The sequence below is a fragment of the Poromitra crassiceps genome (assembly GCF_964638095.1).
Source record: "Poromitra crassiceps genome assembly, chromosome: 1".
Lineage (NCBI taxonomy): Eukaryota > Metazoa > Chordata > Actinopteri > Beryciformes > Melamphaidae > Poromitra > Poromitra crassiceps.
Window position 1 is genome coordinate 110,553,749 of NC_139623.1, and position 19,133 is coordinate 110,572,881.

Below are 19,133 nucleotides of genomic sequence, written 5' to 3' on the forward strand. Positions count from 1 at the left end.
ACGTTGAGCGGCGCGCTGTCATCTCTCTCTTGGGTAACGTTATGGTCGTTTTTTCTCGCGAGAGTTTGTGCTTCACTGTCCAGTCCGGTCCAGTCCTGCAGTGTGTTTTGGATTGGATTGGATTTGGAGACAGTCTGGCTTGAGAGACTAGTGGGGTTGGACTGCAGTGTTTGTTACATAAGTTTGTAATTACCGGTATAAGGCCTAAGGGTAAAAAAAACGTTATTTTTCTCCATCAAAATTATTATATTCGCATATTCATAATCTTTGAATGTTATTTTATGATGTTGTAATGGGGGGGGGGGGGGCTAAAAATAAAAAAAAACAGCTATCATGCTAGCTGCATGTTGTTTGATGCTCAGTATCATGAAAGAAAATAGTAACGCACACCAATAATACCTTTCAGGAGGTGCTGATCACCGAAATCGCGAACTTGAGCATGAAGATGCTCAGTATCACCCATAATTTGACAACACACACAAAATGTAGCCTAACTTGAAGGCCAACAATGATTTTTTTTATCTCTCCTTGGACACTGACCAGGATAAACTCAGTTTGGCTATTTATTAACACTAGGCATCTTGCGCAGCACTACGTGCGCTCAATTCCTAGGCTCGCCCGCTTCGCAGGTTCGCCCGCCCTGCAGCTCGCTGAGCTGGCCCTGCAGCTCACCACATACGTAGCTCGGCTGCTCTGCGGCCTCGCCCTGGCTGCTCCTTGATGGCCTACTTTAGGGATGCTGGATCACTTGTCCTGGAGCTGGCAACATACAGCTGTCCATGGCTGAAGACGGGGGTCTGAAGCCAGACTCCCACTTCTTTCAGTGGCTGCCCCTGGGACTTGAATTTGTTCTTATACAATGATGACATCATCAGTGTGACTCTTATGACATCACTGATGAAGTCACAACTGTTTTTATGACATCACTGATAACATCACAACCGCTTATCACATCACTGATGATGTCACAATGCCTCTGACATCACTGATGATGTCACCATTTATGACATCACTGATGATGTCATCAGTGAGACAGACAAACCATCAGAGGCCTAGCTCCCTTTTATAGATACTAGGGATCTCGCACGCTCAATTCCTAGGCTCGCCCGCTATGCGGGCTCGCCAAGCTGGCCCTGCAGCTCGCATTCGCAGCTCGGCCACGCAACTCGGCTGCTGTGTGGCCAATGAGATCAGCATCACTGATGTCAGATTTATGACATCCGTGATGATGTCACAGTGGGATTTATGACATCACTGGGATTTATGACATCACTGATGATGTCACAGTGGGATTTATGACATCACAGATGATGTCACAGTGGGATTTATGACATCACAGTGGGACAGAGAAACAAACAAACAAACAGACAGAGCCCCAGCTCCCATTTATATACTGATGATGATGATAGATAGGATAGATAGATAGATAGATAGATAGATAGATAGATAGATAGATAGATAGATAGATAGATAGATAGATAGATAGATAGATAGATAGATATAGAGAGGTTATCCACCTTTGGCTTGCATACATCTTTATAATGTAAATTCATAGTAGCATGTATAATATAGTCTAAACATGTAATATAAAGCTGATATGAACATAATGGTATTTTAAGGGGAAAAGGGCATGACTTTCCTTTTCTATTTTCTGAAAATAACTTTTTTGTTTTTATGCTGGTTTTTGCCTTACATTGATTACCAACTGGAGGTCATAGATTTCCCAAATTTTAATTTATAACTAACTACATACTGGCACTGACCACCAGTTTCTATTTGCTGAAATTGAACTCAGATCAGCACCAAAGGGCAACTCAAGCTCAGGACAGATGTCTGCCACTTCTCACATACCTGGAAGCATGGGTTAATGTTAAAAGTATGTTGAATGTGTTAGAGTGAATTGCACATATTGAAGGTTTTAGGCCATCTGTGTGTCCCCCATATGATTCAGTTCCAATTAGATTCATATAGTAGTGCTGGTATGTCCAGTGGAAGCAGTGAGTATCCTCCATTCCTATGAATAATCTGCACACTTCAGTTCCAATGCTAAATAAACTGGGTCACATTCAGCAAGACTAATGTGAGAGAGAGAGAGAGAGAGAGAGAGAGAGAGAGAGAGAGAGAGAGAGAGAGAGAGAGAGAGAGAGAGAGAGAGAGAGAGAGAGAGAGAGAGAGAGAGAGAGAGAGAGAGAGAGAGAGAGAAAATGCATGCTGTAAAGAACTTCTTTGACAAATTAGAATGCACAATCACAATGTGGTGAAAGAGGAGATCAAGACATGAAATTATTTTCAACTGCATTTTGAAACAGAATATGATCGTTTGCAGCTTTTCTTACAGAGACTTGGCAGAAGTCCTGACCCTGCCCGGAGGAAAAGGTGGATTTAGCATGCGCCCCCATCACCAGCTTTCTACACCCTTGGTAATGTTTAATTCATTTCAGCTTCATTTCACGCCATATGCATACATTACCCCGGATTCACGTGGATAGATAGATGGATGGATGTCGGGTTATCATGGTACTAGAATTTCTAACTTTGATACCAATACCCAGGAAAGTATCGATAGGGGCCTACTCGATAGGATTTTCTATAGCACGGGGGTGGGGGTGATGACAACACATCAAGAGGCATAAAAATAAACGAAGACAGATGGACGGACAGACGTACGCTTCTCCATAATCTGCCTAGGCCTGATAAAACTCATTCAAAACTGTGCACTTACACTGCAGATTACCCCCTGTCGCCCTACTCATCATAAGAACATATTTATACTTACAACTTTCAGCTTGTTGAATGGAGGGAAAAAATCAGTAGTAGGTTTGATTTTTCATGAAGGGAAAGCCCTGCTGGTATCGATATTGTGGCAAATTTGTATTCTATCAGTTTCAAATGTTTAGTATTGATACTTTTGACAACCTTAGATGGATGGGGAACACAGATAAGTTATGCAATCATAAGCAATTCCATTTACCACTGGTTCAGTTTTATTTGATCTGCAAGTGTCTCTGAAAAGATGTTCAAAAAATATTCATTTCAGGTTTCAGTTTCGTTTTACAAAATACCGTCTCCAGGCTGATAAGTGTTGACTAACCGGTGGTTCCCAACCTTTTTTTGTCTTATGTACCCCTTGAGCTGTTTTGCCATGCCAATAGTACCCCCTCACTCATGCGTGTTGATGATTCTCCTAAATTTGTTCTATTAAGCTCATATTAAACTTTTAGTAGGCCTATACACATCTGATTATTAAATGGAAACCATTTGAATGACTCCACTTTAATACAATTCTGACTGTTTTCAAATTGGAAAAAGTAATCCGTTCTACCAACATGGACCTATGAAATTACTTGGAATATTGTATTTATCATTTTGGAAATCAAATGTAATCCCCAATCTTTCCAAGTACCCCTTGCAAGCTGCTCAACTACCCCTAGAGGTACACGTACCCCTGGTTGGGAATCACTGGACTAAACAACCGTCAATGTTTATTACTGAGTGAGCTGAATAGTGTGGGTATAAAATTACCGTCAAGGTAAGACAATACTGATAATTATTTACAGAATATTTATATTAGCTTGGCAAATTTGATTTCCCGGCACTTGATTTGATCAATAACTCGATTACATCGTAATTTTACATTACATACAGTAGAAACCAATTGAGGCATATGTTCAACAGTGCAAATCAAAGCCTGCCTTCTTCTCACAAGACACACAGCATGGAATGTTCACAATTTTTGACCAAATCTGATTTGAGTCCAAATATAATATTTACTGAATTTCTGTAACCAAAGCATGACATTTTAATATTTATATATATATATTTTGGGCATTTATCAAAGAAAGCTTTTACCAATGGCACTTTGAAGTATTTCAGCATTCTCCTTTTTGCCTGCACAATGACTGCATGTTCTTACATGAAGTAACGCATGTCATCCCTTTGTACATTTGTACACTTATTTAGCATCGTTGTATGACGATGACAAATCAGCAAACAGCAGTCCTTTTAAGGACGGTCCTGAGGCAGAGGCGGGGCCTATACTCCGAGGAGGCGTGGCTGGCTGTCTGTGCATCATAAGTGGGCGTGCTCAGAGCTCTGGTCACTGTCATGACTGTCCTCATTGGCTAAGGAGTCTGTGGAGTGGTGAAGCGCCGCAATGCCGGAGAACTCTGACGGCAGCAATGTCCCCTTTTTCACATTCACCAGTTCTTTCTCCCGAGCTACCGCCCCCTGCTGGCCTCCTTTCACTCTCTTCCACTTCATCCTCCTGTTCTGGAACCACACCTTCACCTAAGGGGTAAAGCAGACACAAATTAGCGGGTGAAGCCCGTTGCTCTAAAGGAGAGAGCCAACCGTCGCAAAGACGATCCAGAGTTGTCGACTGCAAGGCAAACGCTTGACTTTCTTTTAAAGGGCCAGTTCACCTCAAACTCAAAAGTAAAAAAAACTTTATTATTATTTATTATTCTTACCTGTATTGCTATTTGTCGATCTAGATTGTAGAGTTTTGGAGATATTGGTTGTAGAGATGTCTGCCTTTTCCCGAATACAGTGGAACTGTATGGCACTCCACTTGCGCTCAAAGCGCCAAATGGGACATTTGAAAAAATCATGACCCGGTTACTCAAGATAATCACAGACCTTGTGAGCAGTTTCATGTAGGAACTATTTTCTTTTGACTGAACTGCTGCTAGCTAGCAGGTGTAGTCCGGTCGAAATAAAACAGTACACCTGCTAGCTGCTGAGCGGGTATAGTTTGGTTGAAAGAAAGTAGTTCCTCGATAAAACTGCTCACAACTAGGTCTATGAATTATCTTGAGTAACCAGGTCATGATTTCTGGAAAGAGATATTGCTGTTGATTTTTTCCCCTCACTTTGAGCACCACAAGGCGAGTGCCATCCAGTTTCATTGTATTCGAGAGAAGGCAGACATCTCTACGGCCAATATCTCCAAAGCTTGTCAACCTCACACCAAAACAATCTACATAGATAAATAGTACTACAGGTAAAAGGGAAAATATGTGTTTTTTGATTTTGGAGTGAGCTGCCCCTTTAAGGTTTGGCATCCACTTCTACAGCAGCAATTATGTGTTGATCTACCGTTCCATCTGCCGCTTGGCATCTACCTGTTTTCCCCTGACTCAACAACTCCGTCTCCCAGAGTGATGATTAAGCTGTTGCTTAAAACGGTTTACATGTCATGAAGCCCAGCCTCCCTGAGTGTCGACACTGCGCTTGAGGGAGGGGGCTCGCTTACTCCTCTCACATGAGGGAGGGGGCTCGCTTACTCCTCTCACATCGGGTCCAGTGGCTTTATTTTTGGGGATCGTCATTCCGAGGGGGCCGACAGGTCACATGGTCAGGAAGTCAGTTGACAGCACAAACGTTTGTCTTAAACGTCGTCAGGGGTGTCTGCTGTGCAGGGTATCACCTCGGATTCTTTACCCGCCGTGAGGCCTTTTTCGAGGGCTATGGCACATTTTCAAGAGGCCACTTATTTAAACCAAGCTCTCCTGCCTGAACTGAACCTGTGACCCTCAGAGCTTAGGTGCTTTTAGTTTGACCAATAAACAGAGTTTGATGGAACTCTGCCCCCCACCTCACGCATATATACACACTCACACACACACATACACACATTCGCATACATATACACATGTGACCACTCTTCATCACACTTAGACTTAGTCTTACACTTAGCCCACAACGTCTCATGCCAATAATGTCCAACAATCTCAACAACAATTGGCTAGTGGGGCAGTTCAGAACTAACGTACCATCAATCTGAGATGAATAAGCTGGTCGACTACTCTGCTGAATCGTAACAAGAAACGCGTCCCTGATACAGTTTAAAGGAATCACTGACCCCCAGATGAAATCCATTAATTATGTGAGTCAAAACTCCATTGAAGTTGGTATGACCACCAAAGACAGTTAGCCCTCATAGATAGGACTCAAAGACGCTTCTGGAGAAAGTTTTTCTTTTACAGCTTCAACAGCAACAGAACATGCCCATAAAAACATTTTCCAAAGAGTGTGTGCAGCAGAATCCAAGAGTTTTGTAGCCAAATGATTTGCACTGTGCTGCAATAAGTCCAATATTTACCTCCTTATATTTTCCTAAGTGAAAATGCCTTCGTCACACATGCATACAGCGCTCTGCTGTGAGGTGACTATTGGCACGTTCTAGAACAAAGCATTTTCAGTGAGAAAAATACAGCTCATAATGAGATAAATATTGGACTTTTGGAACCACAATGCAATTATTTGGCTACAAAACACTTTATTACTATTTTTATTATTATTATTAGTATTATGATGTATGAGATGTTTAGAGCAGCAGTTTGACTGACATTTTAGGCTTTTTGTGGAGCTACTCTACAAAAAAAGATGGCACCGTTAACTTTAAGTTGAGGAGAAAGCCAACTTCAATGGAGTTTCCACTGACATCAGGCTGAGTGAATATTCATTCTCTGCTTTTTAATTGAGAAAACGCAGGTTACTCACAGAGCTTATGATTCATTTGTCATTTGCCGTTTCTTGTCTCACAGTTTCCACTTGCCTACAGGTTGATGGCCGAGAACCAAAATGTGCCGACTCAGGGCAAAACACTTTTGGGAGACGCTCTTATCCAAGGAGTGCATTCATTTTTAGCACGGGCAGCTCCATTGGGAATTGAACCCCTAACACTAACTTACTGCCGTCCTCGACCAATTCTAAAATGCGCTCGCTCACAGTCTACAGAGAGCGTCCTGCTAAAAACAGAAGACACGAGATGTGGATGTTATGACTTACATTTAGGAAAGCAGCTGCACGGCCATACTTTCTGAAATATGTCGTGATTATAGCGAATTGGAGACAGCGGAGGCCTATTTGAGTTCTTCCTGGAAGGTTCATGTAGGTTCATTAGCTAATTTGATATGTCTGTCCGATCCTTAACATGCACTTAAAACTTGAACCGATGAACTCATATGACATTGAAGCTCATTGGACCTTGTCTGCCATCCTTCAATCTTTGAAGTAAAACAAAATCGGCAGTCAGAAATGTCCGAATATAGTATTGCTTTTTGCTTGTTTGGTTGCTTGCTGAAGCTGTATTTTGCCTGCTGCTTTCGGTCTTAGGTACCAGCTGAAACTCTATGCTGAAACTCCCCATTCCCCATCCGTCTGCAGTCTGCTCTTTACATTTAATCCACACTGTATCACACCGCAAAATATCTCTGGCAAGGTGTCAGCTAAGTGTGACTTACAGCTTCCAAGGGGTGTCGGAGAACAACAGGCTGTACGCCGTTTCCTCGCCCCGCCATTTGTCTCCTGTTATTTATTTCATGTGCCTGCGTTTTACAGCGCCGCGGCCCACGCTCGGAGACCAATTTGTACGAGCAGGGGTAGAGGGAGAGAGGAAGTGACTTGCTAGACAGCACTTCCTCCAACCCGTCTCCCTTGCCTTGACTGTGGCCTGCCTGAAAGAATAGACAAGAACATCTGGAATATGATAGTCCCCTCACACAGCCACATCTGGTGCACAATAGCACACGCACCAAAGTTACAAAAACACAGTAGCGGGGCTCAAAAGCCTCCTCGTCGTCCCGAGGCCACCGCTGTTTTCACAACATGGCATTGATGTGCTAATGTGGGGCTCCAATAATGTCTGAGCCCGAGGGAAAATAAGGAACGGCGGGTAGAAATAGGGCTGGTTATCGGTACTTGATACCTCTAGGTATCGACTGAAATAACCCAGTACCAAGTAGCATTGAAACTTCTGCAGCCAAACTATACCTGCTTTTGATCCTTTTTGTACACAGATGTAGAAATAAATGACTATTTGGATGGTTTTGCTCGCAGCCAATCACTGTACGTGTTCTTCGATTGAATGCGTGTTATTGGCCTACTACCGCAGCAGCCATAGAGTCTGTGCTGTAAGTCGAGCTGATGTATGTGACGGAGTTGGCAGTTGAGCATGCCGTGATGCCACCAAAACGTTAAAAAGTATGACTATACTACACGAGAATGTATTGAAGTGTTCTATTCGTATCGGTATCACTTTAAGGTGGGGCTGGGCGATATGGTCGAAATCAATATCACGATAATCATAAGGATTTTTCTCGATATCCATATGCAATAACAGTATATCACAATATGGTTCATGTTTGCAAAATCATGTTAAATAATCAAATGAATGTACGTCTCATTGAACCAAATGGTGATGTTAGAGGTGTGATGTCATGTCAAACAAAACTGAAATATTCAAATAATATTCCTACCAGTTTAAATAAAATCGGTCTAAAATCAATCTGTCTAATCTAAAATCTGCAAAATCTGCTTGTCATCATCCATTTAGACGGCAGAAATGTGTGTCATCATGATGATATTAAAATATCTTCATATCACGTTATGATTCCATTGAAATACGATGAACGATAATATTGAATTATCGCCCAGCCCTTCTTTAGGGATACTGGTATTAGAACTGGTATTGGAATTTTTTTAACTATACCAACCCAGCCCTATAGGCACAAAACGTACTTGTCTCTCGGTGAGGTCGAGGTTGACGGCGATCTCGTAGCGCCTTAGCCTGGTCAGGTAGTTGTGGTGGGCGAACTCTGCCTCCAGCTCGCGGATCTGCTCCTTGGTGAAGGCCGTCCTCTCCTTCCTGGGCTTGCTGCTCACATCTGACTTGTAATTCCCGTCCTGGGACTCTGAAATCAAACACCACACGGGTTTCTGTTCCAGTCGGGGCAGATTTATACGCAAAGAAAATAAAGATAAAATGAACGTTATGTGGCAGGTGCAAGCCGGCAAGAAGGAGAAAAGAGGCAAGGTATAGGGAAACAATGGGAACTGCCAGTCACACTTTATTGTTCAGCCATTGTTTATGAACACTTTAAGTGGCTGGAAGGACCCATGGGCGGCTCCACCACATGTGCGTCTGACTCTGGCAGCTGTGCTCTTACAAATAGGCTGGCTCTTATACTGCCAACATGGAGTTAATTTGTCTTAGTCTTAATGGAATCTGCCGCTACCCCCATCGTTTTTTAATATGGAACAAAACAGCTTCGCAGGATATGTAAAATATGTGTCCTCCGTTTATTTACCTCCCAATTTTACAAGCGTCTCCTCATTATGGCTAACAAGCTGCCAACTCACAACAATTTGCATTTTTTTCCTAGGGTTTGAAAATGTCAACATAACCTTGGGTAATACTAATGGTCACAGGATGACCACTGATAACAGCTGAGAAATGGCAGGCAAAGGTCATTCAACACATTATGGCGCCATTAGCAATGTTATGCAAGCTTGTGTATGTGATCATGTCATAGATAGCATGGTGAGGAAATGATCATGTCATAGATAGCATGGTGAGGAAATGCAATCATCTCTCACTCTTCAAATGAAGAGCAACAGTCCAAAAACAAATACGGATAATACGGATTCAATTCAAGGCGGGTCCTTACAACAGATGAAAACGTCTACTTAAGAAAATTGTGGTACGTACATATGAATAAAATCTAAAATAACACTTCCCAGGACATGTCATTCCCAGTTCAGCTCCTCACCCCGGAAAAATACTTTTTGTTTTTGTACCTCCGTGGTCTTTCCGAAGAAAACATGTATGGTTCATTTGCTCTCCCAAAACTTTCCTATTGTGAGCACAGGCCTTGTGGTTTCTCTGTTGGACACGCTTCAGTTGCACATTGCACTTGAAGGCTACAGTGATTGCATGCTAATTCATCTTGCGGTCCTGTTCTGCAGTGTGTGTTAATCCAGCAGGCCTGTGTCAAGCCCAACTGTAAATAGTCCTGGAGCACAGAGCCAGATACACAAGCCATGCGAGGCCTCAAGCCACGTCACGAGAGAAAGTACACTCTCTGCTTTAAGGTTTCTCCATGGAAATACCCTTGTCTGCCTTTTGGTCCTATCAAAGATTGAATCTTCCTTCTAGCTGAGTGTAGAGTTGTTTGGATACCGATACCAGTATCGGAAATGCCTCCGATACTGCCTAAAATGCTGGATCGGTTATCGGCGAGTACGCAAATCTATGCACCAATGCCAAGTTAAAGGGTTAACTTGAGCCAGGCCATACAACAATGATAGCAAGCAGTCATATCCCATCCATACAGGGTTAGTACCATTGACATAAATATAATGGACCAACGGAGCTCATTGACTTTGACACAGCAAAATGAAGCTCACTTCCCGATATTGTTTGAAATCTGGAGCCGGGAAAACAGGAAGGGGCGTGAGCGTGGACGGGACTCGGGGGAGGGTCTGAATTGCTCTCTGAAAAATTCCCCTCCTAGCCACGACAGCCATCTTGTTCAAGTTGTTGTCCCCGTTAGCTTAAGCTTGGCTAACGAATGTTGCTAACGTTAGTTGCTATTGCTAGCCTTGCTCCATTGCTCTCACAGTGCATACAGTAGCCCGAAGAAAAAGCCAGAGAGTATTATTTCCTCCAGACCTCGCCTCACCAGCCTGCTGCTTGACATCTTCCTATCTTCCACAAAATCGAGGTAATCTTATTTTCTAACGTAACTGCATAGCGTGACATTAACGCTAGCTACATTCCTCATTACAGGAGGACTAAGGTTAGACTAGAGTAGCAGAAGTTAACGTTATACAACGTTAAACAGTATTGCATGCTGCACAGATTCGGACGTAGACGGAAAACAAACGCAGTTCTGTTTACCTACCTCTTTGAGATGAGGCAGAGCATAATTTATACTCATCTACCAGCTAATAGCATTATATATCTAGCTGATGTTAGATCAACTATCAATCAATGAGGGGGAACAAGGGGGTTAAACTCCTCTGGATAGTTTATCCACCTCTGCATTTACAGTATTTACCAATCGCACGTAGTGTTGGGTAAGCCAACGTTAACGTTATACAGTGATTAACAGTGTCATTCGTTTCTTCAAGGGGTGGCCGCCATCCAGTACCAGTGATGGGACACACAACAGAGGATCATGATTTGTGAAGATCAAAGCTATAATATTCTGTTCTCCTGAGATTAACGCTAAACTACATGATGATCAGCCACTGCTGATCAGTTGTTTCAACATAGGGTATTGCAATAACACACAAGCCAAATGCTGACATGAGAGATTTGCTTTCAACAAGTTGTAGCTAGTATCTGCCAGTGACCGGAGAATATTGTTATATTTGCTTGTTTTAATGCTTTTGTCAATAAACATTGTCAACAAAGATAGCCTTGTTGTATATTATCATGTATAAGATTGTTGATGTCGAGTCAACACACTATACGAACCGAAGATTGGACCAGAGAACATGACGACGGAGAAACTTAACCGACCAGCATTCTGCTTCAATCAACAAATGCTTTATATTTATTGAAATGAAATATGGTGATATCTGGTGGTCTGAAATTACTCTCTCTAGCTAGGCTAACTGGCTCATATTGTGTCATATTATTGTAACGTCTGAAACAGCGTTTCATAACTTTATAATAGCCTAACGTTACTGTATAGCCTGGATGACGTTAGCTAATGCTACCCAGCCTTCCATTGGCATATGCTGCCTTTAGCTTGTGGTATTATGGTACAGTAATATTGTCTAGTTGGCTAGACAGACGAGTTTATCTGGAATCAGTGCGACAAGATCCCTGCTGCTAGCTTGTCTGCCTTTCTGTGTCATAGAGTATCTAGCTTGTTTACAGTATCTTAACAGACTGCATTACATGCTACACGATGCAAATATATTTCAATATAATTCAAACAATGGTTCCTTTCCCATACCATGGTGGGCTGGACTGTACAGTATTGCTGTGAAAAAGTTACATTTGATTGTGTCAAGTGTTACACGTTATATTTTTAACTGAGCTTTGCGGAATTACCTCAACACGATTGTGTATCAGCTTTAAATGTCCAATATGTACAGCATTAAACAAACGACCAGCAGCATTCAAATGTGCAAAAACTTTATATTTATTGAAATGTGGTGATCTCATGTCACATTACATAATGTTATGCACAAATGGTCTACTGCCCAGAAGCGTCACTTTACATGTTTGGTAAGGAATTATTTTAATTATGTTAAACCAACATTTATCTTCCATAATGCATTAAATCATAATCACAATGCTATGAAGACATTAGCTGATCACCACAGAGCTGCACAGACCAGTTTATCAGATAATTCCGCCGTAAAATGTGTCAAGGTGATCAGCTCTGAAGCCCCAGCTTGATGGTCGCTGCCCGGCCGCTAAAATCCGATTTCGATATAGGTGTTATTTTGATCAACTGACCTCATAACGGGGATCTATACTGTTACGTGTGTCTACTAACATCATTAAAAGATCATAAAGGTAATGCTGTTTCTGTAGTTTACTTTTAATCTATGGCTACGTTGCTAGCTAGCTAGCTAGCCTGCCTTGGCAGCTGGTTGTGGTGTGGTTGGGATCATCTGGTTTGCTGTGGCTGGTGTCAATCAAGGAAAATCCCGCCCCAAAGGTTAGTCTTTTTTATCGCCACTTTTACTCGAAATGGGACCATAATTTAGAAAACAGAGCCCTATGAGAGCATGAAAAAGACTTGAAATTGTTTATTCAGACCATAAACTAATTCGGAAAATGTTTATTTAAGACACAGACCGAGACAGAAGTCGGCTCATTTTTCAATTGAGGCCAATGTACGTGACGTCACTTCCGGACCATGACGTGCCTCCGGCCTTTCGAGAAAATGAGATTTCAGGATCGGCTTCATAAATTTACCATTCTCTCGCCCACTGGTTAGTACACAGCTGTAAAATATATATAAAAAATCTAATATATATATATATATATATATAATATTATATATAATTAAAGTATATATTTTTTACCTACTGGTACTGATCTGGATCGGTACTCTGTATCGGCCGATACGCTAGTTCAGGTATCGGTATCGGGAAGGAAAAAATGGTATCGGTACATCGCTAGTTGAGTGTCTACTTACAACTGAAACTGCTCTGCAAAAGTTATATTTGTAAGGCACTTGCACAGAGTTGAGTCAGAACTAAGGACAAACAAAAGCCGATTCATACAGTAAACTACTGCAAGAAATCCCACATGAATTTTTACGACAAAGCCCTGAAATGAAGCAGATCATTGCTTGACCCGCAGCGCAGTGTGTCCAGCTGCCCCTCTTGACCTTGCCTCTCTCCCTGTAATTTGGTCGGGGTGCTCCAAAACAGCGTGTGGCTGATTGAAACTAGGCCGTCAGATGTCATTTCTCCGCTCTGTCTCTGGTAAACACAGGCATTGTGTAAGAGAAATAAAAGAGTCACACGGCCAGCTGCTTGAGAGCAGCCTGGGCCTGGAGTTAAAACGAGTGGCAGGCTTTTTTACGACACAGCCGCTACACCGCAGCAATTAGGTCCCCGCTGTAACTTTCATCTCTCCACAAAAAAGGAGGAATAATGGGAGAAAAATACACGCACCCAGACAGGAACTGAGCTCAGCGCAGGAGGGACCTTCTTAGAAATCATTTCAATGTTGCTAGTTCTTATCTAAAAGCTGGAATAAAGAGTCACTTTTTATTATTATTATTATTACTATTATTTATTTTGTAAGCAATGGCAAATAATGTGCGTGTTGTTTTCCTTCAGTGAAAATTATGGTGATTTTTGCGCTTTGAACTTTGGTGAAATAATATTGGAGCGGCACACTCAAGACTGATGTTAAAGGCACCAATACATCTGCAATGCAGTGTAGGAATGTAGCCAGGGGCAAGGGCAAGAATGCCCCCAAGAAATCTCAGCATGCCCCTAAAAACCATGATCCAAATTGCCCCCATGATTTATATCATTTTATTTTCATTCCGTTCATTTAATTTCCCTCTCTAACACACACTCAACACCTGCAAGCCGGTTGCCAGAAGAAGAAGCAGAAGCAAACACTCACACAAACAGTGTGCTAATTGTGCACAATACTCTTTAGCAACTTTATGCAGTAATTACTTGTTTTAAGTGCCCCCAAAATGTGGTAAATGCGCCAATTTCTTTTAGACCGTGGGGGGGCAAAATCTGCCCCCCAAATATTTTTTTAATTTCCTACACTGCCGCAATGTTATTCTAAAAGCTTCTTCTCGAAAGCCCGGCTGCCCACGAGAGGCCATCCCTGCTCTCCCCTGCTTTTACAACACGCCAAAAACACTGCTGCGGCAAAATAAGACTTCAAGCACCTTTTATTGTTCCACATGGAAAGCCTAGTAACTTTTTTAAAGAATGGCCACTCCCTTGAAAGCACATACAGTCTATGCAAAATAGAAGTCAGAAACTCAGCAAAGTGCAGCGACTGACACTACTGTATGAGGCTGAGACTCCAGCGTCTCCAGCTGGCCCACTCAAAAAAATGAACAGGTTCCACAGAAACCAGACACCCTAAAATACCAAGGAGCCGGCTGATTACATTAGCTCGCCCTGTGGCCTTCCTATAGGAAACAATCACAACGAAGGCTTCGGACAAAGACAGCCGAGATGCTCAATAAGTCGAGCTCAAGCGCTAAACTTAGCATGGAAATGAGCTCTCCGCTTCTCTTATTGTTTTCGTGTCTAAATTCAGGTTTTGCTCAGGTTTCTGCTCCAGATGGTGAAACCTAACCGCGGCTCTTATCTCACGGAACTGGCAGCGGTGTGATATTTAGACAGCTGATTGAGTCAGCAAGCTAGTTAGCCCCGATAATCAGCGTGATTGGTGTTAGCGTGGCCGAGAATACTGTGTGCCGCCCCGCGCACGTAATGAGTCTGCAATAACTATTGTTGCAGGGGAATTGGGGATTTGAAGGCCAAGGGGTTGGTTTCCAAATGATTTGACAAAGGAGAAAAGGAAATAGAGGGTGGTGTGTTTAATTTGTGAATAAAATATAGTCGCGCACCGGCTTGCATGTGGCCCAATGCAAGACGCTTTAAAATAGGTCATATTTGGAAATTAAGCCAATCCACCCTCTGGAAAAGCCCTGTCATATTACATGATTCTGCCCATCATTTTGGCATATATATATATTCTCCAGAGACCCATGTGTCATGAATCCTTAATTTTTCAATGCGTAACCATAGCATACAGGAATGCTGTTAAATCATGTGGGTATAATATGAGCCATGTGAGTGCGACCTGCCTTTGCTAATATTTGGTATTAAAAACCTAACTACAGTAGGCTAATAATACACTCACAAATCGCAAAAATAATGTCTGGTGCCATTACAGTATCTATCAATTACAGTCATTGACAAATGAATCCTGCTCCATTATGCACAGTGGGGTCCGGTCCGGTCCGCCTCTGGGGTTCTGTAAAACGGTTCTGTAAACCCCATGAACGAGCGCTGTGTCAAAGGGGAATGGATGTTTTCTGAGGTGACTACCAGCATCCTGAGCGAATACTAATCGTATCAGGAAATATCAGTCAGTGGTCAAGTGCTGTGCACACACAGCGGAGACCAGGTGATACACTGTGCATACAAAGAGGCCTTTTGAAAAGCAGCTGAGAGGTGCGGGAGGGCGCGGAGGGCCCGCATTCCACAAGTGGACAGAGAAGCGCGGCAGGCACACTTTCCATGGAAAACTGATAACTCTCGCTAATATCGGATTGCGGGGCGAAAACTCCAGCGACCCGACCCCCCCGGCAGTTTGTCACTTGGTGATTGATTATCGCGGTGAATACGGGCTGGAAATGTTGCACAGGTCACCAGGAAGGTGTTTCGTGTTCGCGTGTTCGAGATTTCTTTTTTTTTATTTGTAAAGAAGCACAAATCTTGAATGTGTAGAATTGTATGTACTGTATATGATCATTATAATAGAGCAGATAATTCAGTGATCATTGTGACTGTATTTAATAAAGGACAATGTACAGCCATAAGTACAGTATGGAACTGTATCTGTTTTACAGCCCCTTAGGAAGGGCCAGTGATTGTAAAGGTCAATGTCAGGTCAGCTGCACCCACATTATGGCACTGTAACAAGTTACTCATTCAAAAGGTACAAAGTGTTAGGCACTACAGTGTACAGTGTGTGGCAACATAGAAAGACATATGAAAGAGTGAAAGTATTGAATACCGTGAACTTGATCTGGACAGTACAATCAATGGGACTGTAAACAATATAAAAAGTTATCAATTAAAAAATAGTCTACTAATGTATAGCCTTTTTTTTTTTATATATATTCCTGTGTAGGAACTCATTTATGGCTCTGTTGTGTTGAAATTAAATCAAATGAATTAACATTACATATTGGCACATTGGCTTTTCATTTTAGGGGGAGACACGGGAAGCGTTCACACTCTCGCTCAAATTCACGCTCACGGCATAACTCGATTTTCCGGTCGTCCATTTTTTCCTTTCAGTTAAGCTGTCCATGATTTATTTCAAATACAAGATTGAGACAAATCCTTCAATAAATGACTGCTGGCAGCATGAAAGGCCTGTGTGTGTGTGTGTGTGTGTGTCTGTCTGTGCGGGTGTTTAGTGCGCTGCAAGGCGCTGGTGCAGGCTTTTACAATCCGTGACATTCATTCTTTACAGTGAGCCTCATTTTCTGCCCTCTGAAATGTGTAGAAATGAAGCAGATGTTGATTTCTAAACCAAACATGCCAGTAGTCAGATGTGCCCACACCGCTGCTGTGATGTGGCCTTCACCCCACGCTTCAGTCAGCCCGCTGCAACAGTCAGCCGACACCTACCAACTGCTTTTACACCATTTTCCACTGTTTTTCTGTCAGAGCTGCATAAGCCTCCACTGCCCTGTGCTGCTGAAAGATCTAGAGTGACGAGAAGATGCTCTCACGTTGTTATTCTTCTGCTCCACTCAGAATGTCTTAAAATGCTGATATTGATATGATAGTGTTTATACCAGCGATCAATGCTTAAAATGCTGATATTGATATGATAGTGTTTATACCAGCGATCAATGCTTAAAATGCTGATATTGATATGATAGTGTTTATACCAGCGATCGATGCTTAAAATGCTGATATTGATATGATAGTGTTTATACCTGCGATCAATGCTTAAAATGCTGATATTGATATGATAGTGTTTATACCTGCGATCAATGCTTAAAATGCTGATATTGATATGATAGTGTTTATACCAGCGATCGATGCTTAAAATGCTGATATTGATATGATTGTGTTTATACCAGCGATCGATGCTTAAAATGCTGATATTGATATGATAGTGTTTATACCAGCGATTGATGCTTAAAATGCTGATATTGATATGATAGTGTTTATACCAGCGATCAATGCTTAAAATGCTGATATTGATATGATAGTGTTTATACCAGCGATCGATGCTTAAAATGCTGATATTGATATGATAGTGTTTATACCAGCGATCGATGCTTAAAATGCTGATATTGATATGATAGTGTTTATACCAGCGATCAATGCTTAAAATGCTGATATTGATATGATCGTGTTTACACAGCGATCAATGCAAGTTCCAACAATGAAATGTGTTGGAAGTGCCATCAAAGAATTTTACATTTTGTCTTTGGTTATGCAGCATTTCACAAACTGATTTTTTAGGAGCTATAGAAACAATATCTGAGGAATGCCTGGTTAAACTCTCTCCTGTTAGTTCTGCCAGTTTTTCCCCTGACCCTGACCATCTGCTCACAAAGGCGAGGTCAAACGTTCCTCCAAGTCTTTGTCCCTCAGTCTTTGTGCTCCTCTTACCTGAGCTGTCACTTTTCCGCTTGCCGTGCCTCTTCTCGGCCTCAGCAGGTGACAGAGTCTGTCTGCCAAAGTCTGCCGGCACACAGGAGGCCCCTGTGGGGGTGCTGCCGCTGCCCAGACTGGGGGTACTGGCACACATGCTGGGTCCGCCGGGGTGACCCAGGTCTGGGGCCGCGGGCCCCCCGTCCTGCTGGCCCGAGTGGGAGTGAGGGTGGCAGAGGCCATGGGAGGAGTGAGGAATGTGCCAGGGCGCCTGGTGCTGAGTGGGGTGGTGGTGCTGCTGGGAGGGCAGGTGGGCGCGGTGCGTGGGGTGGTGGTGGTGGTGCTGCCCGGGGAACAGGCCTGCGTCCTCCGCCCCGTAGCTGGAGATGATGCAGGGCGAGGGGGAGGAGGTGGAGGAGGAGGAGGAGGAAGCCAGGTCAGGGTAGGAGACGTGGTCCGAGCGTCCGTGCAGGGTCAGGGGGGACTGGGCAAACGCGGGGTGCAGGGCCTGTGCCGGGGCGTGGGGGCTGCGCAGACACCCAAACAGCGTGTGATCCATGGCGTGCAAAGCACACACGGCCCTCCAGGAAAGGTGAGAAGGGCAGGTGAACGGCGTAAAGTTACTACAGTAAATCAACCAACAAAACAAAGATCACGACATAGATATCCAAGATGCTCCTCTCTCTTTCCTCGACGCGCCCCAAAAACTTTCCTGGAGTTGAAAATTTCAAATTGTCGTAGTTGTGTTTTGAAAGGGGCGTCCTGTGGTAATCCGGAGCATGCGACCAGTTGCCAGGCTGCACAGGATAAACAGTTAGCCCAGGAGAAGCTGCAGCACGGCCTCTCAGATGTCAGGAGGAACAGGGACTGGAGCTAGCTCACGGCTGGGAGCAGAAGGAGGTTCCTAGGAGCTGCAGGACGAGGGGAGCCGGCGGAGGGGATGTTATAAATAGGGTGTAACGTGAGAGGGAGGCTGGGTCACAGACTTGCATACGCGCTACTGACCACATACATATGATCACCCTCCAAAAAGCACAGCACAATAAATCTGTACTATTAAAATGGCTGAGCCTCAGGAAAGAAGGCAATTTATTTTGGACTTGGATCTGACCTCCAGTGGCCATCTCACCCCCCGCCCCCTTTCGAGAAAACAACCCGAATGGTCCATGGGCGGGGTTGGGGGGGGGGGGGGTTAGGGGTTAATTCTGGGTGTCCCCCCGCATTTGTGCTGACCCCTCTAAATACACTTTAGAGGGTGCACAGGGACACTTGTTGCTTCCGCTTCACTTCTAATGGTTTCCTCTCCGCTCATAACATGTGACTGCTTGAGCATTGAAGAAATCCTGTGATGTTCAGATCTCTAGTTCAGTGCTTCTCAAACCTTTTCACTGCAAGGGCTCTGGAACTGACCAAGATCACACCATGGATACAATTTCATCCCAGGGTCCATCTGATTGCTTTTAGATGTTTTATTACAGAAAGTG

At 43.2% G+C, this 19,133-nt stretch overlaps 1 protein-coding gene across 1 annotated transcript; it reads right to left on the bottom strand.

The window, feature by feature from the left end:
• Positions 1 to 2,983: 2,983 nt before the first annotated feature.
• Positions 2,984 to 18,468, bottom strand: meox2a (mesenchyme homeobox 2a). Its single transcript, XM_083640639.1, has 3 exons — positions 17,668 to 18,468; positions 8,524 to 8,696; positions 2,984 to 4,287 (listed from the first exon to the last, which is right to left on the bottom strand). The coding sequence occupies exons 1-3, from the start codon at positions 18,206 to 18,208 to the stop codon at positions 4,069 to 4,071; spliced, it is 933 nt and encodes a 310-aa protein (XP_083496765.1). The 5' UTR covers positions 18,209 to 18,468; the 3' UTR covers positions 2,984 to 4,068.
• Between the last annotated feature and the right edge of the window lie 665 nt (positions 18,469 to 19,133).